At 56.7% G+C, this 22000-nt stretch overlaps 1 protein-coding gene across 8 annotated transcripts in view; it reads right to left on the bottom strand.

Annotated features, from left to right (window-relative positions):
- The window catches only part of GPR132 (G protein-coupled receptor 132), a 28048-nt gene extending 11112 nt beyond the window's left edge, over positions 1 to 16936 (bottom strand). For 2 of the 8 annotated variants that reach the window (XR_008493747.2, XM_054449277.2), the window contains exons 1-2: positions 11707 to 11909; positions 3422 to 3535 (exon numbers count right to left, since the gene is read on the bottom strand). Coding sequence is in view for 7 of the 8 variants with exons in the window: in XM_054449277.2 (XP_054305252.2) it covers positions 3422 to 3428 (7 nt within the window). In the remaining variant the exon portion in view is untranslated. The other 6 variants (XM_054449278.2, XM_063652096.1, XM_054449279.2 and 3 more) reach the window with 6 other exon arrangements.
- Positions 16937 to 22000: the final 5064 nt, after the last annotated feature.

Raw genomic sequence — 22000 nt, forward strand, 5'->3', positions numbered from 1 at the left:
AGGCAAGTGCCACCATGCCTGGCTAATTTTTGTATTTTTAGTAGAGACGGGGTTTCACCACATTGGCCAGGCTGGTCTTGAATTCCTGACCTCAGGTAATCCGCCTGCATCAGCCTCCCAAAGTGCTGGGATTACAGGCGTGAGCCACTGTGTCTGGGCAATGCTGAGTCTTTGTAACTCACTGAGGTCAGTTTTCAAAAATGTTGCTTGGGGCTCGGCACGGTGGCTCACACCTGTAATCCCAGCATTTTGGGAGGCTGAGTCAGGCAGATCACTTGAGGTCAGGAGTTTGAGACCAGCCTGGCCAACATGGAGAAATCCTGTCTCTACTAAAAGTTTTAAAAAAGTAGTTGGGCATGCTGGCTCGCACCTGTAATCCCAGCTACTCTGGAGGCTGAGGCAGGAGAATCACTTGAACCCAGGAGGCGGAGGTTGCAGTGAGCTGAGATCGTGCTGCTGTACTCCAGCCTGGGCAACTAGAGTGAGACTCCTTCTCAAAAAAAAAAAAAAAAAAAAAAAGTTGCTTGTGTGTTTGAAAAGAATGTTGATCCTGTAATTGCTGTGTGAGTGCTCTTCTAAGCAGTCTGTTAGGTGCTGCTACTACGCCCTTCCAGCGCTGTTCCCACTTTGCCTCCACTCCCCACCTGGTCCCATAGCTGGGCACTGCCTCATCCTAATTCCTAATCTGTAGTTTTTTGGGTTTTTTTTTGTTTTGTTTTGTTTGTTTTTAGATGGAGTCTCTCCCTCTGTTGCCCAGGCTGGAGTGCAGTGGCGCGATCTCAGCTCACTGCAACCTCCACCTCCCGGGTTCAAGGGATTCTCCTGCCTCAGCCTCCTGAGTAGCTGGGATTACAGGCACTCGCCACCACGCTCAACTAATTTTTGTATTTTTAGTAGAGACAAGGTTTCACCAGGTTGGCCAGGCTGGTCTCGAACTCCTGACCTCGGGTGATCTGCCCACCTTGGCCTCCCAAAGTGCTGGGATTACAGGTGTGAGCCACCACGCCGGGCCACTTGTTTTTGTGCATTTAAAAAATTCAGCTGGGCGTGGTGGCTCACGCCTGTAATCCCAGCACTTTGGGAGGCCAAGGCGGGGAGATCACTCAAGGTCAGGAGTTCGAGACCAGCCTGGCCAACCTGGTGAAACCTTGTCTCTACTAAAAATACAAAAATTAGACGGGTGTGGTGGCAGGTGCCTGTAGGCCCAGCTACTTGGGAGGCTGAGGCAGGAGAATGATGTGAACCCGGGAGGCAGAGATTGTGCCACCGCACTCCAGCCGGGGTGACAGAGCAAGACTCCATCTCAAAAAAAAAAAAATCGGCCCCATGGGCCGTTCATTCCTTTAATCCCAACGCTTTGGAAGGACAAGGCAGGTGGATCACCTGAGGTCTGGAGTTCCAGACCAGCCTGACCAACATAGTGAAATCCCATTTCTACTAAAAATACAAAAATTAGCCAGGCATGGTGGGCACCTGTAATCCCAGCTACTTGGGAGGCTGATGCAGGAGAATCCCTTGAACCAGGGAGGCAGAAGCTGCAGTGAGCCGAGATTGTGCCACTGCACTCCAGCCTGGGTGATAGAGTGAGACTCAATCGCAAGAAAAAAAAATTGAAAAAGTGTAAAACGGTGGCAAAATACACATAACAAGGAATTTACCATTGTAACCGTTTTTCAGTAGCACTGGCACATTCACATTCTTCTGCAACCATTGCCAACATCCGTCGGCAGAACCTTCTCACCTTCCCAAACGGAGACCCTGCCCCAGGAAGCACTTGCTCCGCATTTGCTCCCAGCCCCCGGGCCTCCATTCCACTTTGTCTCTGTGCGCTGGGCTCCCCTGTCACCTCCCCACGTGGGTGGGCATCTGTGCGTGTCTTCAGCGTGTGTCCTTCCGTGTCTCAAGTGCTCCACTCGCCACAGTGTCCTCAAGCTCCCTCCTGTTGCAGCGTGTGCCAGGATTTCCCTTCCTTTCAAAGGTGGGATGGTATTCCATGGTATTCAGTGTGTCCTCCAGGGTCTCACCAAAAATATAAATATATATATATATTCCATTGTGCCCTTCCATTGTGAACAATCCTCCAAATGTGGCGTGTGCCGTGTTCTGCTCAGCCATGACTCCGCGGACAGACGCTCGGCTGCCTCTGCGCCTTAGCTGAGCTGCTGAGAATAACGGTGTTAAGAACATGAGGAGGCCTGTTCACGCCCCTGCTTTCCGTTCTCCTGGGTCAGACCCACAGCTGGCATTGCTGGATCTCATGGCAGTTCCATCTCATCTTGCGGGGCGCCTCCGAGCTGTTCTCCACGGTGGCGGCACCGGCCCACCTTCCCCGGCGGAGTGCAGGGCTCCGGTCTCCCCACAGCCTCGCTGCGCTTGCTGGGTTTCTCTGGGTGAGTGTCGTGCCCCTTGCTCACCTTCCTCCCTGGGCAGAGGGAGAGAGTGGGTATGACTGGGCTGTCTCACACTCAGTTGTCACCACTTCGCCCAAGACACAGGGCTGTGGCGGGCGGCGGGGGGCAGTGAAGGCAGTTCTCGGGTGGGAGGCCCAACGCCTGTGTTTGCACTCACTGTTCTTCACCCGGATGGCTCTTTTCCCATCAAACGAGCGCCCCAGCCTCGCTGTGCGAGTCCTGAGCTCAGAGGAAGTTTCCGGCCCCCTACACGGCCCGTCTCTTTCATGACAATCACACGCCCTGGGAGGCAGAACCAGAATCCAAAACACAAGGGGAGACGCAGGCAAGACCCGGGGTGGCCAGAGGGGCCCTTCCCACCTCAGCCTGCACAGAGCTGCTCTGGTCTGTTCCCTCCCCGACCTCCTACGGCTCCCCCACCCCACACATCGTCGCCAGTGCGGTCTCAGTCAGGGCCTCGGTGCCCCTCAGTCCCACACCCCCTGCTCCAGGCCTCACCCAGCCTTGGGACCTTCACCTCTGGACACCAGGTCCGTGGTGTCTGTGGCTCTGTGCCCATCTGGTGAGGAGGCTGTCCCCCGCTCCCCCGCCTCCTGCCACAAGTGACCTCCTGGGAAGAGAGCCTTCCTGGCGGGTCAGAAGTAGGGGCAACGGCACCAGGAGACGCAAGGATGTGGGGGGCTGGCGGTCAGCTCCTCATGGCCGGGACCATGCAGGGCTCCCCTGGGACCTGTGGGACAGTCCCCTGACTCAGTACTTCGTCGCCCTCCCAGGAGCCACCAACTATGCCCTCATTTCTGTTCCTGGCTTCCCAGAACTTCACAAAAGAATTATGAAATCAGCCCTTCGTTTCTCCATGTAGCACCTCTAGATTTATTATTGCTGAGCTAGTTTTTATCTTGATAATCTATTTTTATGTGTTAATTTTTGAATTATGAGACAACATCCTTCATGGAAAAATTCTCATGGGCTTCCTCTTACATGTTCAAAGTCGGAGAAGGCTCTCTCACCTGGCATATTTTGCGGGTTCCAATCTCAGTGTGGCTCTAAGATAAGCTTTCTAAGTACATGTCATGCGTCTTGTCGGTCCTATCAAGACGTTCACTCTGAGAGTTTAAAATGACCTGGAGAAAGAGTAGGTTGAAATTGTTTTAGGGAAATCAGATTGAATCACAAGTTAACCCATTGACAAACGGCTAGTGAGTATTTACTAATTTACTAAGTGGCCCGTTGATTTGTAGGTGTTTTTTAACTGTTAAGACTCTGCCGTTGCATCCACATGATAAATACAAGCAAGGCTCCAAGCCAACAGGCATCAAAACGTCACATTAGGCACTGCGACTATATACTATTCTTTTTTTTTTTTTTTTTTTGAGATGGAGTCTTGCTCTGTCGCCCAGGCTGGAGTGCATTGGCACAATCTCGGCTCACTGCAACCTCTGCCTCTCAGGTTCAAACTATTCTCCTGCAGCAGCCTCTTGAGTAGCTGGGACTACAGTCGCCTGCCACCATACCCAGCTAAATTTTTTTTTTTTTTTTTTTTTTTTTTGAGACAGAGTTGCACTCTATTGCTCAGGCTGGAGTGCAATGGCATGATCTCGGCTCACTGCAACCTCTGCCTCCTGGGTTCAAGCGATTCTCCTGTCTCAGCCTCCCAAGTAGCTGGGACTACACACACGCGCCACCATGCCCAGCTAGATTTTGTATTTTTAGTAGAGACGGGGTCTCACCGTGTTGGGCAGGCTGGTCTCAAACTCCTGACCTCAAATGATCCACCCACCTCGGCCTCCCAAAGTGCTGGGATTACAGGCGTGAGCCACCACACCTGGCCTAGGTAATATTCTTGTTTGTCAATTATACCTTTATAAAGCTGGCAGAGAAAAGAAAGTTGATGAGCTTTCACAGAAAACATAAAAATAGCTCCTAAAGGCCAGGTGTGGTAACTCATGGCTGTAAATCCCAGCCCTTTGAGAAGCTGAGGTGGGAGGATAGCTGGAGTCCAGGAGTTCAAGACCAGCCTGGGCAATATAGTAACACCCCACACCTACAAAAATATAAACAGGCATGATGGTGCACACGTGTAGTCCCAGCTACTCAGGAGGCTGAGTTGGGAGGATCGCTTGAGCCCAGGAGGTAGGGGTTGCAGTGAGCTGTGACTGCACTGCTGCACTCCAGCCTGGGCTACAGAGAGATACCCCATCTCAAGAAAAAAGAAAAGCCCCTAAAATCTGAAAAATGTTCAACTCCACTTCTAATCAAAGAAATGCAAACATGAACATCTGAAAGACAGTCTTTTAAAATCTTTTTTTGGCCTATCATGTTGGCAAAAATAAAGAACTTTTAAACTCATAGTGTTTGAGAGTAGGCAATGGGTGCCCGTACACAGGACTGACGGAAGTATGAATTGGCTCGCAGCAAAATTTTGCAATATGTTTCCAAAAATCTTAAATGTGCTCTACTTTTGACCCGGCTGATCCCCTTCTAGGAATTTTTCCTGGCTACCCGAGGTGTGACGTGCGCATGGCCTGGAAGCCGTGTCACCCACAGCATGGGGGCCCGGAGGAGGGAGGCATGGCGGGCGGGCAGCAGATGGCTCAGGGCACGCAGGGGGGGTGGCGCAGGGCACCCAGGGGCCTGTCCCTCTGCTTCCTTCCCTAACCTGAGGTGCCTCTAAAACAGGCACCACCCTGACCAGCCAAAGAGGGTTTGCAGGGAAGAGAGCACCCTAAACCCATCCTCAGATGGTGTTTGTGCCTCTCCCAGAGCCCTGCAAAGCCTGAGGGTCTCACTCTGCTGTTTCCGGGCCCTGCAGTGCAGGGATGGAGGCTGAGCCTGGCGGCTGCCTCACTAGCTCCCTGGTGCCAGGCCCAACCCCCACCCCATGCTGCCTGGTGCTGCCCTTTGTCAGCCGAGACCCTCATGGGAAGCCAGCAGATGCAGTCAGTCCCCCGGGGCACACTCCCCTCCTAGTGCTGGGCCGGCCGGGCTACAGGCAGAGCCCCTACACAGCAAGGCCCCTTTGGGCCCGAGGCCTGTATGTTGAGAGGCTGGCCAGGGGTTCTCCCTGGAGCCACTTGCTCTTCCTGCCCGTCCCACGTGGCTCTTGCAGGAATTCTCTGGAAGCTGCTCAAAAGTGAGGCAGAACCCAGGGACACCCACACCAAGGGCTCTGGGCCAGCAGGTGGGGCTGCCTGTGTGTTGACATCCCCAGCTGCCCTTTCAAGTATATTTCTCTGAAAGGAAAGTATCTTGGGCCCCTTCAAGCTGGGAACTGCTCAGGGCCGATCTGCCTTGCGTTCTATTCAAAGTCATCCTTCTGCTCACTGAGACAGATGCATATTCTGATGGCCTCCTTTGGAAAGACTTATCAGAAACTGAAAACAATGCAACCATTTGTCTCTCGCCTACCTGTGACCTACCCACAGGTAGGCGAGAGACGAATGGTTGGGAAGTCCCCTCCCTGCTTCGAGTTGTTCCCACCTTTCTGGACAGAACCAATGTACGTCTCACATATATTGATTGATGTCTCTTGTCTCCCTAAAATGCATGAAACCAGGCTGTGCCCGACCACCCTAGGCACGTCATCAGGACTTCCTGAGGCTGTGTCACAGACGCGTGTCCTCAACTTTAGCAAATAAACCTCCTAAAATGATTGAGACTTGTCTCAACATTTTTTAACAACTGGAAAAACAGGAAGCCACAAGGTTCTCCCGAGATTACAGGAAGCTCGTTAACTTATGGAGAATTTTAAAGCAATACCTTGAAAACACATTAAAAAGTGAGACACTGAGTCAAGAAAGAATCAAGAAAAGCCATCTCCAAAGTGATGCCCCCTTGGCAGTGGGTGGTGTGGGCCGGAGGGGTTCCTGGGCCAGCCATTCTGCTCCCCACCCTGCCACTGGCTGGAGTAATATGCACTCCTCCCTGCGTCTCGGGTCAGCCCCCGAGTGGAGATGGTGGGGCAGCGCTGAGGGTCTTCAGACTCTCCCTCGGGTGCCTGCGTGCTGGGCGGTGCCCTCCCAGCTGCTGCCCTGTCAAGATCCGTGTGGCCCTGTCGTCGGGCTGCTGCGCCCAGCTCCAAGGCCCAGCAAGAGATGCAGGGCTCTCTGGCCATGCCCAAAACAGAGAGGGTCAGTAGGTGAGGAAGCAGTGAGCCGGAACCAGGAGGGCCAAGGAAGGCAGACCCCCAGCCAGGCAGGGGGCCCAAGTGGGCTGGGGGCACGTCAGAGCCACCTGGGACCAGTCCAGTTCCTTCTGAGCCCCAGGGGTGTGGGGGGCCCCACCAGCCTCACACCGGGCCTGGCTTCCCTCCTCAGCTGCCAAGTCCCCTTCAGCGGCCCTAGAAGCCCACATACTCTTGCTCGCTGGTGTCTACTCCGATTCTGCAGCCGCCCCCTCCCCACTTTTCAAATTCTGAATAACACGAGGCAGGGACCTCTCCTGTCAAATGAGCAGTAGTGAGCACACGGAGCCACTGCCTGAGGCCCCTGGGCCCCATCAGAACGCCTGAGCCGCCCAGGAAGGGGCTCCCGGGGAGTCTGCTTCCTTCACTTCAACTGGACCAAGGGTTCTGGAAACCCTCCCAAACCTGGGAGGACAAGCTCTTGCTGGTCCAGGGCTGTGCCGTCCAGTCACACCGATGCCAGCCGGCAACCCTGGGGCAGAGGGCTGCAAGCACTTCTGCAAAACCAAAGGAAGTGGCAGTTGAAGTGAAAATGCACGCTCCCCTCCTGGGCCCCAGCCACAGGCGGAGGCTTTCACAACGAGGCCCCTCTGGGATCCAGGCCTGTATGTTGAGAGCAGAGACTAGCTAGGGATGGGAGCCGGAGCCACCTTCCCATCCAGCTGGTCCCATGTGGCCCATGCAGTGCGAGCTGCTGATGTCCAGATTCCGCCACGTGCCTGACCTTTGGGCACCACAGCCTGGTGAGGGTGCCTGGAAAGAGTCAGTGGGCCCAGCAGGAGGCCTGGTGGGAACAACCCAAGGCAGGGCAGCCAGAGAGCCAGGCCCACTGGGACATCCCAACTCCCTCGCACCGAGGTCCAGCTCCTCACCACGCATGGCCAACCAGGCTTGGGCGCCAGGGGAGCCCTGCACCAGCCCTTTGCTTCTCAGAGCACATCCAGGCTTTGTCTGGCATTCCCTGCCGGACAGGCCCACAGCCTCAGGCAGCCCACCGGCCTCTTCCGAGGGCCTTCCTGGACCAGAGTCTGGGGTCCTGCCAGCACCTGCTCACCATCCTTTTGCTGCACCTGCTACTCCTAGTGCCCCTGGGAGCCTCTGCCTCCCCTCGAAGTGAGGGAGCTCAGGATAGGGGCTCAGGGCCCTCTCTCCGGCCAGCCCAGTGGCCCCACCCGCCAGCTGCAGTGTCGTGGTCTGTCCTGGCCCGGGGCCAGGGCTATTTCCTCCACAGAAAGGGGCACGGGGTACAGCAGGTCACCCACATTTCAGGCCCTGCTCTTCCTCGGGGAGGGTGCAGTGGGGCCCAGGTCCTCTCTCAGCTCCCCTGGGGCCGGGTCTTCAAGTGGAAGGACAAGGCCAGGCAGAGGCTTCCTGTGTTGTTCCACTCAGGAAGCAGGCACCACCCTCCTGGGGTGGGGGGAGCCCCTCCTGGGCTGTGCATGGGGACCGCCCCTTCCTCTCATTACCCCAGCTGTCTGGCCCACCGGTGGGGCTCCTCTCAGCTGTGGGGTGGGTGAGAGCGACTGAGCCCTGTGGGAAAGGCCCTCGGTGCAGACTTTCACTCCTGAAACAGCAGCAAGGTGCTCCCAGCCTGCCGGAGACTCGGGTAGGGGATAGCCCACCATGCTCGCAGCACCAGTGATGCAGGCAGACCACCATGCTCATAGCACCAGCAATGCCAGCCTGGCCTGGTGGAATCCAGGGGACTCTGTTCTTGGTCTGCTCTGAGGGACTATGACAGGCTGAGGCCCCCCTATCACCATTCAACTCCAGCTGGATTCAGGGCAGCATGGCCAGACATGATGGCCATGGTGAGGTCCCTCGGATGACTCCAGCCACAAGGCCACAGTGTGTGTGGGCCCAGGTCAGCCTGACACCCCCGTCCACCCATCCCTGAGCTCCAGCTGCATCTTCTGTCCCTGCTGGCCCTGGGCCCCTGCCTCCATCTCGCATCAGCAAATGACCAAGCCCCTCATCTTCCAGCCTCCATGCTGGGCAAATTCGTCCCTGTCCAGCTCCGTCTTCAAGCCACACCTTGGCAGCCCACTGAGGCCAGCCCTCCACTGTTCTCTGGACTTCTCTTTCCCGTGTCCAACCCACCTTTCTCCCGCTCTCAGCATGTCAGCTCCGAGGCTGCTCTGCCTCACACTTTCCGTGCTTCTTCCATGAACCCATGTTCCTTCTTTCTTTTTTTCTTTTGCCTTTTTTGCCTTTTCTTTCTTTTCTTTTCTTTTTTTTTTTTTTTTTTTTTTTTTTTTTTTTTTTGAGATGGAGTCTTGCTCTGTTGCCCAGGCTGGAGTAAAGTGGCATAATCTTGGCTCACTGCAGCCTCTACCTCCCAGGTTCAAGCAATTCTCCTGCCTCAGCCTCCCGAGTGGTTGGGACTGTAGGCACGCCACCACATCCAGCTACTTTTTTTGTATTTTTAGTAGAAACAAGGTTTTGCCATGTTGCCTAGGCAGGTCTCGAACTCCTGGGCTCCAATGATCCTCCTGCCTCAGCCTCCCAAAGTGCTGGGATTACGGTGTGAGCCACTACGCCCAGCTTTTTTTTCTTTAAATACTATTAAAATTGTTCTCTCTCTCTCCCTCACCCTCTCCCTCTCTCTCTTACTTTATTTGTTTATTTATTTATTTATTTTGGAGACAGGGTCGCGCTCCCTCATCCAGGCTGGAGTACAGTGGCAAAATCTCTGCTCACTGAAACCTCCACCTCCCAGGTTCACGTCATCCTCTCTTCCGAGTAACTGGGACTACAGGCACCTGCTACCACGCCCAGTTAATTTTTGTACTTTTATTCTTAGAGACGAGGTTTCCCTATGTTTCCCAGGCTGGTCTCGAACTCCTGGGCTCAAGAAATCCGCCGACCTCAGTCTCGGAAAGTGCTGGGATTACAGGCGTGAGCCACCTCGCCCGGCCAATGAATCCATTTTCCAGATTAGAGAAGCGCCACATGTTCCTGGGATGGACATTCCAATAACAGGATGTATCGTGACCTCACCCAGCCACTGTCCCTGGAGCTCTCTGGCCTGCAGTTGCTGTGCTCCTCCAGTCTTTTAAAATCTATTTTGTAACTTTTTTTTTTTTTTTTTTGAGGCGGAGTTTCGCTCTTGTTGCCCAGGCTGGAGTGCAATGGCGCGATCTTGGCTCACCGCAACCTCTGCCTCCCGGGTTCAAGTGATTCTCCTGCCTCAGCCTCCCAAGTAGCTGGGATTAACAGGTGCCCGCCACCATGCCTGGCTAATTTTTTGTATTTTTAGTAGAGACGGGGTTTCGCCATATTGGTCAGGCTGGTCTTGAACTCCTGACTCAGGTGATCCGCCCGCCTCGGCCTCCCAAAGTGCTGAGATTACAGGTGTGAGCCACCACGCCCAGCCTGTTTTGTAACTTTTTATTATGGAACTTTTCAGACAGACACAAAAGGACAGAGAAGGAGCCCTGGCCCCTGCCATGTGCAGGGAGTACTTCCTTATTCCATCCCATTTGCCCAAAACAGCTCCTCAGGCTGCTGAGGTCTGTCTTGTGGATTGTCTGTAATTTCTTTCTTTCTTTTTTATTTTTTTGAGACGGAGTTTCGCTCTCGTTGCCCAGGCTGGAGTGCAATGGCACGATCTCGGCTCACCGCAACCTCCACCTCCTGGGTTCAAGTGATTCTCCTGCCTCAGCCTCCCAAGTAAATGGGATTACAGGCATGTGCCACCACGCCCGGCTAATTTTGTATTTTTAGTAGAGACAGGGTTTCACCATATTCGTTAGGCTGGTCTCGAACTCCCGAACTCAGGTGATCCACCTGCCTCGGACTCCCAAAGTGCTGGGATTACAGGCGTGAGCCACCGCACCTGGGTGGATTGCCTGTAATTTCTAAGCTGTTTCACGGTTGCTGGCCATTCCTAGCCATTTCCATCTTTTAATCCCACCTGCTTTGGCACCAGGCAAACCTGTGACCTCGTTTCTGCTGTCACGTTTGAGACAAACCCTAGGGAGGGAACTGTTGAGTCACCAGCTCCAACCTCCCTGCTCCACCACGCCTGTCCAAAGCCCATTGTCAACTTTCTTATTTTTCCCAATTTGATAGATTCTTATTTTTTGAGACGGGGTTTTTTACTCCTGTTGCCCAGGCTGGAGTGCACTGGCGCAATCTCGGCTCACTGCAAGCTCCGCCTCTTAGGTTCAAGCGATTCTCCTGCCTCAGCCTCCCAAGTAGCTGGGATTACAGACGTGTGCCAACACGCCCGGCTAATTTTTGTATTTTTAGTAGAGACGGGGTATCACCATGTTGGTCAGGCTGGTCTGAAACTCCTGACCTCAAGTGATCTGCCTGCCTTGGCCTCCCAAAGTGCTGGGATTACAGGCATGAACCACTGTGCCCAGCCCCTATCCTCATCTTCTTCCAGGAGCCTCTGCTCTCCCACCTCGGCCTGGCCAATCTCCTGAAACATCATTTTGTGCTCAGCCCAACTGGCCAGTCTTTAGCTGTCAGTCCCAGCCCCTTGCAGTGGTACGGACCCATGTCATGCACTTGACGGAAGGTATTGGGCCCCCTCGCTGCGCCCGGTGCGCCAAACACCACCCCAAAGGCTGGTGACCTGCCCAGCCCCAGGATCTTGTCACATGACTGGGCCGACTGCCACGCACCCCAGCACAGCCCCCACTGCCCTGCTTCTCCCTCCATGTAACCCCACAAGCAGCACAGGCCCCACAGAGAGAAGCCCAGCCCTTCAGTGCCCCCACGACCAATCAAGGAAGCAAGTGGCCAAGGAGAGATTCTAGGGACAAAGTCCAGCCCCCTGACTCACCCCCATCTGGACCAGTAGCCAGGGAAGCCTTTTCCAGAAGAAAGTCTCCAGGAAGGTGGCGGTGACAAAGGTACAATGGAAACTATTGTCCCTCTTCCCCAAATCCTCCGGCCCCATCACATCTGTGGTCACTGGGGGTCCTGGGTTCTCTCGAGGCACCCCAGATTAAGAACCCTCAACAAAGCCTCCATCTTCACCAACAAATCACCTTTGCCTTCAGATCCACCTCTGCCCGCCTCCAGCTCCCAGCCCCCAGCTCCATCCCAGAACCTGGCCCCTCAGGCCCACTCCCCAGCACGCAGAGCCCAGCGACTTACCCAGGGCCCCGCCTGTGTGGCTGGCCTCACACCCCTCCCTGCAGTCCTAGCTGAGGTTTCAGGAAGTAGCAGGGGTCTAATTATGTTCTGTCTAGAACTCCCCTAACCACAAACAGGGCTGAGCTAGGGGTTAGCCAACCCGGGCTGGGGTATCTCACTGGTGATGACAGCACGGCCTCGTCACTTTCCTGGGGGAGGGAGTGGCAGGAAACCCCAGACTTACCTCTTTTGGCAATAGCAGCACTCAGAGCCAGGCTCCACTCACTCAGGAGCTCCCAGTCAGGTGCTGGGGCCTGGCGCAGCACAGCGGCTGTCCGTGTGTCCCCAGACAGGCAAGGCAGGACAGGGGTCCTGGAAAGGCTGCAGGGAGGGGTCCTGGAAAGACAAAATCCAGCTCCTCTGCAGCTCAGGCCTGGTGTTGCCAGCTCTCGGGCCAGGCAAGCATGGAGCAGGGTGACTTCCCAGAGGCTGTGTCTTCCCAGGAGTCCCTGCCCGGGGTGCCAGGCGTGGAGAGGCCGAGTGCGCCCACTGCAGCCCCGGGACCAGGATGGCACCTGCATGTCCTGGAAGCCTCGGCACAGCCACTGCACACAAGCACCCTCCCCTCCCCGCCTCCCCCTTCCCACGTGGGGCAGGGCTGTGTGGGAAGAACAGCCGACTGCACACTCCACATTCCTCCCCCAGCCCTACCTCAACCCCTCCTGCATCCAGAATCAAGCCTGGCCTGGCCCAGGAGCCCTGCGGGTGGGCTTCTCTGTGAGGGGCCCTGTGGGAACTGGACGGTGGGCAGGCAGGGTGGCCTGGGACAGTCCCCCTTACTGTGGGGCTCTCGGCAGTGGTGGGCCCAGTTTCCTTGGAAAACGCCAGCTGGCTGTGGACAGCACCCACAACCCCACTCACCTCCAGGCTGCTTCTGGGTTTCAGGGCACAGACCCCCCAGGTGCCCACTCCCGAGCCTGCCAAGCTCCATGCAAGCCAGGCTCTTTCAGCAGTGGGGACAGGGCCAGGCTGAGAGAAGGAGCTGGGGACCACAAATGTCTCCAAGCGACACTGCCCAGCACCGCAGCAGGGACGGTCACTGAGCAAAGACAGCCACCGTCGTGGGTGGGTACACCCACGGCCAGGAGAGCCCGGTGGAGGCCCAGCCCCCAGTCTACACTTTCCCCCAGACACGTGGATCACAGCTGCCCCCTGCTGCAGGGCCGCATGGCTGGAGGCTGCCTCTGAACAGCGATTTCTGAGGGTTTTGTGTGGGTGGCAATGGAGTCCCTGGAAAGCTGGGCTTCCCCATTGCCTTGGCGGGGAGGCGCAAGTCTCAGGACAGGGCCTACCTTGGCTTTCCAGAAACACTTGCCCAGGGGGCTGTGATCCTCCAGGGGATCTGGTGCAAACACATGCCTCCACAGGCCACTGCTCATGGGGTCACTGGCCTCCCGGGTCTTTGGGCCAGGGCGGCCCCACCCTCGGAGCAGCAATAGACGGAGCCCACATCAGGCCAGCGGGGGTGATGGCCAGGGACAGCTGTGGGTTCCTGTAGGTGGACCCAGCAGCCTCCTAGGACCTGCCCCCTCCTGCACCCCACTGGGTGGTCTGTCACGTTCACCAGGGCTCCTCTGCACCCCCAGGTGAGGGGTCCAGGAGTGACACGCGGACCCAGCTCAGGCCATTGTCACCCCCCATGCCTTCTGGCCTTTGCCAGGCAGTCCGGGAATAGCTGATTCAAGTGAGGTCAGTTGAATCCTCTCTTTGGGTCCTTCACTGGGGTCTGGGAAAGGAAAGTTGGGTCCCTTGGGTGGCAGGAGCTGTGGGTGTGAGCTGGGGGGTTGGCAGCCGTGTACTGGCTCCCCTGCCCCTGCCAAGTGGAGAAGCCAGGCTGGGATGGAGGGCAGGCAGGAGCCTGGGAGTCCAAACACTGAGAGCCTGGGGGTGTGGACTGGCCCTGCCTATTCCCAGCGGGCCTCCGGGACCAGTGGAGGCTGCCCCAGGCTGTGTGGCACCTGGGGTGTTGTCTCTGAGAAGCCCGTCAGGGAGCTGGCTCTCCTTGCTCTGACCCCGGCAAAGCGATTCATACCCAGAGAATCCCTCACCAACAGGAGAGCAGGTTTCAGACAGGAAGTCACCAGAACATCCCACGGCTGAGTCACGCACCAGAACAGCCCAGACATGGCCCAGTCTGCGGCCCAGACACAGCAGTGGTGAGGTCCAAGCTGCAGACATGGGGTGCAACTTCACATCCCGATGTGTGCACCAGAAACCGCCCCGCTGTCCAGTGGGTTCACCAGCCGTTCTCCTGGCCTGTCTGGACCCTGCAGAAGCCAAAGCTGGTGATTGCTAATTTGTCCAGTCAGTCTGGGAAGGCCTGGACCCAGGGGCAGACAAGGCCAGGAATAAGGGAAGGGAGGGTCAGAGCAAGAAATGTCCAGGCGACAAAGTTGGAAGGAGCTGGGAAGATGGGACGAGGGACCCGAAGAGCCCCTGTGCATGGGGCCAGTGTGGTCTGTTCCACCTCCCGGGCAGACACAGGGCCTTGCTCTTGTCTGGCCCTAAAAAACCCTGAACGGCCAGCTCTGGCCTTCCCCACCTGGTGGGTCTGGAGCAGAAGTTCCCAAGGGCTACCTTGCATGTGGGGTGTGGCTGTCCCCCAAGCCAGGTGTGACCACGCTGTGCGGGCTTGCGGGGCTGCTCCTCTGGTGATGGCGGCAGGGGTGGGTCGGGGGCCTTTGCTCTGTAACTGTAGAGAGACAGTGGCCGGAAGGATAGGCTTTGAGAGTGGGGGCCCCAGGCCTCCCAGCCTCCCAGGAGGACAGGTGTGGCGGGCAAATGCCTAGATCCCTGTCAGTCCCGTCGCCCAGGCTGGAGTACAATGGTGCAATCTCGGCTCATGCAACCTCCGCCTGCCTGGTTCAAGCGATTCTCCTGCCTCAGCCTCCCAAGTAGCTGGGATTACAGGTGCGTGCCTCCACACCCAGTTAATTTTTTGTATCTTTTAATAGAGACGGGGTTTCATTATGTTGGCCAGGCTGGTCTCGAACTCCTGACCTCGTGATCCGCCTGCCTCAGCCTCCCAAAGTGCTGGGATTACAGGCGTGAGCCACCATGCCTGGCTTTTTTTTTTTTTTTTTGAGACGGAGTTTCGCTCTTGTTGCCCAGGCTGGAGTGCAATGGCACAATCTCAGCTCACTGCAACCTCCACCTCCCAGGTTCAAGCGATTCTCCCGCCTTAGCCTCCCAACTTGCTGGGATTACAGGCATGTGCCACCATGCCTGACTAATTTTGTATTATTAGTAGAGACAGGGTTTCACCATGTTAGTCAGGCTGGTCTCAAACTCCCGACCTCAGGTGATCCTCTCACCTTGGCCTCCCAAAGCGCTGGGATTACAGGTGTGTGCCACCGCGCCTGGCCTTCTCTCTTGATTATTAAGGACTCATAGATTTGTATTTTATGGTAAAACCTACACAAGATGAAAATTACCGTCTTAGCCATTTCTAAGTGTACTGGTCAGTGGCTCTAAGCACATTCACGCTCTGCAACCATCTCCACTGTCCATTTTCAGAATTTTTCATCATGTAAAACTGAAACTGTCCTCACTACACAGTAACATCCCATTCCTCCCTGCGCCCAGCCCCTTCCACTTTCTGCTCTATACATGCAGCTACTCCGGGTACTTCATCGTAAGCGCAATCACACAGCATTTGTCCTGATGTCTGGCTTATTTTACTTAGTGCAATGTCCTCAAGGCTCATTCTTGCAGCACGTGTCAGAATTTCCTTCCTTTTTGAGGGTAAATAACATCCCTTGCGTGTCTCTATGTTTAGCCATTCAGGTGTTGATGGGTGGACGTCGCTTGGCTGCTATGAATATGGGTGTGTGGGATTCATTGACTTTTATATCTTCCATGTGTTTCTGTCCAACCTAGTCACTATTCGTTGTTTTTTTTTTTTTTTTTTTTGAGATGGCGTGTCGCCCTGTGGCCCAGGCTGGAGTGCAGTGGCATGATTTTGGCTCACTGCAACCTCTGCCTCCCGGGTTCAAGCGATTCTCTTGCCTCAGCCTCCCAAGTAGCTGGGATTACAAGCGCCCACCACCACACCCACCTAATTTTTGTATTTTTAGTAGAGACGGGGTTTCACCATGTTGGTCAGGCTGGTCTTGAACTCCTGACCTCAGGTGATCTGCCCGCCTCGGCCTCCCAAAGTGCTGGGACTGTGCTTGGCCCCTAGTCATTATTCTTGATGATGCTCAAATTGTCCCAGATTTGACAAGTCACCCACTCTGCCTCTGTGCTGATGATTATAGGGCAAATCCTGTGCGTCCGTTTCCTGGCACGGAGCCCCCCTCCATCGGGTGTGTCTGTGTATTCACACCTCGCCGGACCCCCCTGCTCAGATGGTGATTCCATCCCTCTCTCGATCAGGTGTGTCTGTGTATTCACGCCTCGCCAGACCCCCCTGCTCAGATGGTGATTCCATCCCTCCCTCCATCAGGTGTGTCTGTGTACTCATGCCTTGCTGGACCCCTCTGCTCAGATGGTGATTCCATCCCTCGGAAGAAGTCTTCCCAGCCTTTTCTGACTCCTTGTTCGCTCCCTTGGGGGGACGCTGTCCTGGCCTCTCCCACCCCTGGGTGTTGGTGATGCAAGCCGCGGGTGGGGACCGGATGACAGGCCAAGCGGGAAGAGGAAAGGCGGAAGTGTCCTGAGGTTTCTGTGGGGGGACAGCTGCTCTGGTAAGAAGGCAAGAGGCCCCAGGTTTCAGCCAGGGAAGGGGTTTTTAGGGAAGTTTTGAAGAGAACCTCCCCGAGACAGAAGAGGCAGGGGAAGATAGGGGCTTTTGAGAAGTGTCAACCCAAGAACTGGATAATTCTGAAACTCCTTGTTGCCAGCGCGTGTTCCTTTGACCAGGGCATACCCCCAGTGTGAATCATGAGTCATGGTTTCAACAGTCATAGTGTGTCCTAGTGAGGCCCGGGAGAGGCTGCCTGTGACCCCAGAAAACCCAGACGACCATGCCTAACCCACCTAATTCACAGAGTTTCCTCTTTCTCAGGGCTGGCACGACAGCCTCCACAGCCATGGGAAGCCCCCAGCCTTACCTCATGGTCCCAGATGGCAACTTGAGCTCCAGCCTTCACATCTGTGTTCCAGGAATGAGGAAGGAGTGAAGGAGAGCAGGGCACGGCCCGTCCCCTGTGTGGAAACTTCCCAGAATTCCCACCCAGTTCACCTGCTCCATCTCCCCTCCTTCCCGGCCCAACGTAGTCTTGTGACCACATCTGGCGGCAAGGGAGGCTGGGAAATGTAGTCTTTGATGTCACTGCGCCAGCTGATGCTGGGTGCTCTTCTGAGCAGGAAGGGGGCGCGGAGTCAGCGATGTGTGCTGCAATGGCACACACTGTCACCAGCTTTTCTTCCACCTAGCAAGGGCAGGTCCCTGGCAGCTGAGTGAGGGGCACGCTGGCCAAGCCCAGGGACTGAATTACCCCAAATGAGAAAAGAGTCATAGGATGCTGAACTAGGGAGAAGGAGGTGGAGGCCCGAGGCCAGAGAAGCTGGGCGTATGAGAGAAAGCTTTTCTTCTATACTGTAACTCACAACGCCTCTGGCACTTCACTTCTGGGGTTAGGTTAAGGGCTCAGTCGCCCGTGACTGCCCTGACTTCAGACACCAGTCACGGAGGGGTGGGTCCCCAGGTTACCCACTACTTCTGAATGCCTTGGCTATGACAAATGGGAGGTCTGATGACCATCTCCTCAGGTTCAATCATTTGCTAGAACAGCTCACAGAGACTAGAACAACTTTGTTTCCTACTACTGACTTATTTTTCTGTCATGCTCTCTCTCAGCAGAATATTTTATATTATATATATCTATTTTTATTTTACATTTGCAGACAGGGTCTGGCTCTGTCGCCCAGACTGGAGCACAGTGGTGCAATCTTGGCTCACTGCAACCTCTGCCTCTTGGGCTCAAGCAATCCTCTCACCCCAGCCTCCCAAGTAGCTCGGACTACAGGCATGAGCCACCACGCCCAGCTAATTTTTGTATTTTTTGTAGAGAGAGGGTCTCGCCATGTTGCCCAGGTTGATTTTGAACTCCTGAACTCAAGCGATCTGTCCACCTTGGCCTCCCAAAGGCGTGAGCCACCGCACCCGGCCACTTCTGGCTTATTACTAAAGGAAACAACTCAGCCAGCAGAGATGCTCAGGGTAAGATATGGGGATGCGGGTGGAGCTCCCACGGCCTCTCCGGGCGCCTCCCTCCCAGAGCCTCCACATGTGCACCAACCCAGACACTCTCCAAATCCCATTGTTCTGACTTTTCATGGAGGTTTCATCACACAGGCTTAGTCTCCAGCCCCTCCCTTCCACAGAGCATGGCGGGTGAGGCCAGAAGTGTCAAGCTGCTCATCGTGGCTTGGTCTTGCTGGCCACCAGCCCCCATCCTGGAGCTACCCAGGAGCCCAGCAAGAGCTGCCTCATTGGAACAAAAGATGCTCCCATCACCTAGGCAAGTCTAAGGGATTAGGAGCTCTGTGTCAGTAATGGGGGACAGAGACTAAATATATATGTCTTATGATGTCATACTAGGAGCCAAAAGAGGAGAAAAAGATGAAGGAGGAGGAGGAACACCTAGTGGGAGTGGGATTTGGTTCATTGTGAAGGAATTTTCTCCCCATGGGAACCCAGGGAAAACCCACATCAAGCCTTTGCACACAGGATTGGTGTCAACGACCAAAACCATCCATCCACACGCCCGCCCGTCCATCCACACGCCCGCCGTCCATCCACGCGCCCGCCGTCCATCCACACGCCCGCCCATCCATCCACACGCCCGCCCGTGCATCCACACGCCCGCCCGTCCATCCACACGCCCGCCCGTGCATCCACACGCCCGCCCGTCCATCCACACGCCCGCCCGTCCATCCACACGCCCGCCCGTCCATCCACACGCCCGCCCGTCCATCCACACGCCCGCCCGTCCATCCACATGGCCGCCATCGACTGACGTCAGCAGAGCTCAGTATTCCATCTCCATCCAGATCACTCGCTTTTCCAGGGCAGTCTTGCCTAGGGAGATGAAGATGGGAAACAACCTTGTTCAGCTCAGGAACTTCCAACATGCAACGGACACTTCTGTAGGAGGCATCAAGCCGTTCTTGGTGATATCTGTGTCTCCATCACGCGCTGGTCGCACGCGTGTTTAGGTGGGAACTCTCTGTGGAGCTGTGGTCTTGACTGTGTCTGTGTCTTCAGTAGAGTTGAGAGGTTTGAGAACAGTCATGAGGATTAACAGCAGATGCCAGGAGGCTGCTCGCTGGTCCTGTCAACACGGCAATGTGGTCAGGATGCCAGCTCCCCCACCAAGTCAACTCTGGGGAGTTTGGCAGAGCCGTGACTCCAGGAGGCATCCCTGGACTCTCGAAGCCCCCTGCCTTGTGTGTGTCAGGGGGCTCTGAGCCCAGTGAGTGGCTGTCCCTGGGGCAGGCAGGGGGCACTTGAGGTACCACACAGGACACGGGCCGTAGCAACCACGAGAGGAGCAGATGGCCCAGAGCCGGGGTGTGGATGACTGCCCTGGGCAGCTGGGGTCGGGAGGCAGCCTTTTCACTTCAATGAGAATGGTGTGCAGCTGGGATGGGACAGCCTCTCAGAAGGAGAGAAAGGAGGTAACAGAAAGGTATGGTGGGGACACCAGAAAGCAGAGGTGCGGACAGGGCACTCCCCTGCTCTCACACCTGTGGGATCATCCCATCCCCGGCCAGCTCCGACTCTGCCCACATTTCTCATTCCTCCTTTGGGTCTCATCAGAGTCCCTGCTTCCCGCAGGAAGTGCCCCCACAGGCAGGCCTGGGTGGAGCTGGGTGGTCTTCCTCTGTGTCCCCCTCACCACCCCTGCTTCCCAGCTCCAAGCAGGAGGCTATGTCCCTGCTGCCTCTGCCCCCACAAATGGACAGTTGCCAGGTGAAGGAATGAGCCCAATCCCAGCTCCTGCTCCCTGCCCGTGGGATCTGGGCAAGTTGCCGGATGCTTTGGGCCTCAGTTTCCCCCTTACAATGTCTGCCTTTTTGTGGGGTCCTTGGGAGCTCCCTGTTGTTGGTTACACCAGTGGAGTGGACAGAGGCTCAGCCTAAGGGTGTTTCCAGAAAGGCCATCTGCTGGAGGGGGGCTGGGAGCATCCCTGGAGACAGGGAGCTTTAGACTAGCTGCTGCGGTAGGTGCATGGGTGGGAGCGGAGCTGCTGGGGGCAGAAAAAGGGGCTTCCAAGGGGCATGTGGGTGCTGGCAAGCTGAATCCCTCACCATAAACCATGCACCCATCCAAGTGAAGAACTGCTCCAGGGCTCGCCCAGGCCAAGAAGGGGCTGCAGGGCACCCTATGAGGCCATGGTGGCTAAAGATAGGCTGAGCAAGCCAAGGCCCCTAAGCCGGCAGCCAAGGGCAGCCTGGGGGCTACAGTGGGGGCCTGGGGACTGCAGAGCTGGCCCCCAGCCTCTCTCCACCTCTGGCCTCTCAGCTCCCTGAGGGTGGTGTCCACGGCCAGCTGCTCTCCCCTCAGGGTGGGAGACCTGGGGAAGCCCCGAGTCTCAAGCTCCAGCCTTGATTTCTGGAATAATCCCAGGACAGGACTCGGCCCATCAGGTTCTGGAGCCCCCCCTGGGCGGAGTGGCTCCTCTTCTGAGCAGCCCATGCCTAGTGTGGTTGAGACTGGGTTGCCCAGGCCTGGCCAGACGAATCTGGGTCCTTGTGTCCAGCTGGGCCTCAGAGCCTGCCACATCCCCGGCACCACGCCCCCCCCCCCAATAAACTCCCCTTCCTCTACCTGTTTCCTCCACCAGCCTCTGGGTCTTGCTCCCTGCCAGGGTCCAACTCACAGCCACCTCCGCCACTGCTCCCGCGGTGACCATGCGTCCACGGCCCCCCAGGACCATGCTTGTCATTTTCTTGCCCTCTCTGCTTGGCGCTGGGTTTGGCCACGGTCTGGGCTGCTCGGTGCTCCCGAGAGCTCCCAGGGGCAGGGGCTATTTCCCTGCGGTCTCGAGCTCTGGGCTGGCAGGGGATGCTCCAAGAGCCCATCTGTTACCTAGAGGGTCCAGGAGAGATTGAAGCAGGTCCCTGGGGGCTTCCCAGAGCTGGGCTCCTGGCTGTCCCATCTCTGGGGACTGTCACTCCCAGCTCTCCTCTCTAGGAACTGGTGGGGAGGAAGACCCTGCAGCAGTGGGAGGCCAAGGTTGGGGGGCCCACCCTCAGTGTGGGGTGTGGGTGGCTCTCTGGGGTGAGGGCTTGGTATCATGTGGCCCCCTGAACCCCAGAGCTGGCCCCTGAAAATTCTCTTCAATCGCAGAGTACACCCCTCCACCTGTAGCTCAGGGCCCCTGCCCTGAAGCTCACCCTCCTCAGAGACCCTCCCCTGGGGCCCCAAGGAAGGGCTGGGCCTGGTGGGGGCTGCATCCTTCTCATTGCCCTTCACAGCGTGGGGGGCTGATCCCCTTCAGAATGCACTTCCCTAGGGAACCCGCCTCGAGCCTGGCTGTCCCCCCAACCCCCATGGAGCTGGACCTTGGGGCATGTCCACTCGCCCTGTATCTGCTCCTGCCCCCGGTGGTCCCCGGTCTCCACTGACCATCCTTTTTCCTCTCTGGGGGGGTAGCAGTAGCAGGCAGACCCCGGCTGAACAGTCCCTGTGACACTCCTTGAGAGCCTGCAGCCAGCTGGGGCCAACAGGTGCCACATCCAGGGCCAGCTTCCAGGACTCAGGAGGGAGCGAGGTGCAGCCGGCTGCGGTGGCTAGGTGGGGCCAGGGATGCTGCTGAACATCCCACCACACCCAGGAGCCATCTGCCCAGGCACAGCTCTTCTGTGAAGTACCTGCCGGGTGCCAGGTCTGGGCGGGGACCCACAGAGTCTCCACAGGTGGGGGACTTACCCTCCTCATGGCCCTGGGTCTCCTTTGCAACCCCGCTGCGCCAAGCTCCCCCAGACCCTCCCTCCCACCCCCACAGCCCCTGCCCCGAGCTCCCTCAGACCCTCCTTTCCATCCCCACAGCCCTTGCCAAGCCCTTGGGGCCTATTCTCAGCCGCTTTTAGGAACTGCTTGTTTTGCCCTAATGGTGCCTTGAGACAGGAAAGGCCCAAGATAAGGGCCACCCACCAGACCTCAGGGCCGGGGACAGGGACGGGGCGGGGCAGCGGAGGGAGCAGACTGCTCCCCACAGGCCCTCCTGCGGATCAGCAGAAGTGCAACTGCTTCCCCTGCCCCCATCCAGGCCAGCACGAGCTCAGCACGGAAACCCTCAGG

This window comes from Pongo pygmaeus, chromosome 15 (assembly GCF_028885625.2).
Source record: "Pongo pygmaeus isolate AG05252 chromosome 15, NHGRI_mPonPyg2-v2.0_pri, whole genome shotgun sequence".
In the NCBI taxonomy this organism is placed as follows: domain Eukaryota; kingdom Metazoa; phylum Chordata; class Mammalia; order Primates; family Hominidae; genus Pongo; species Pongo pygmaeus.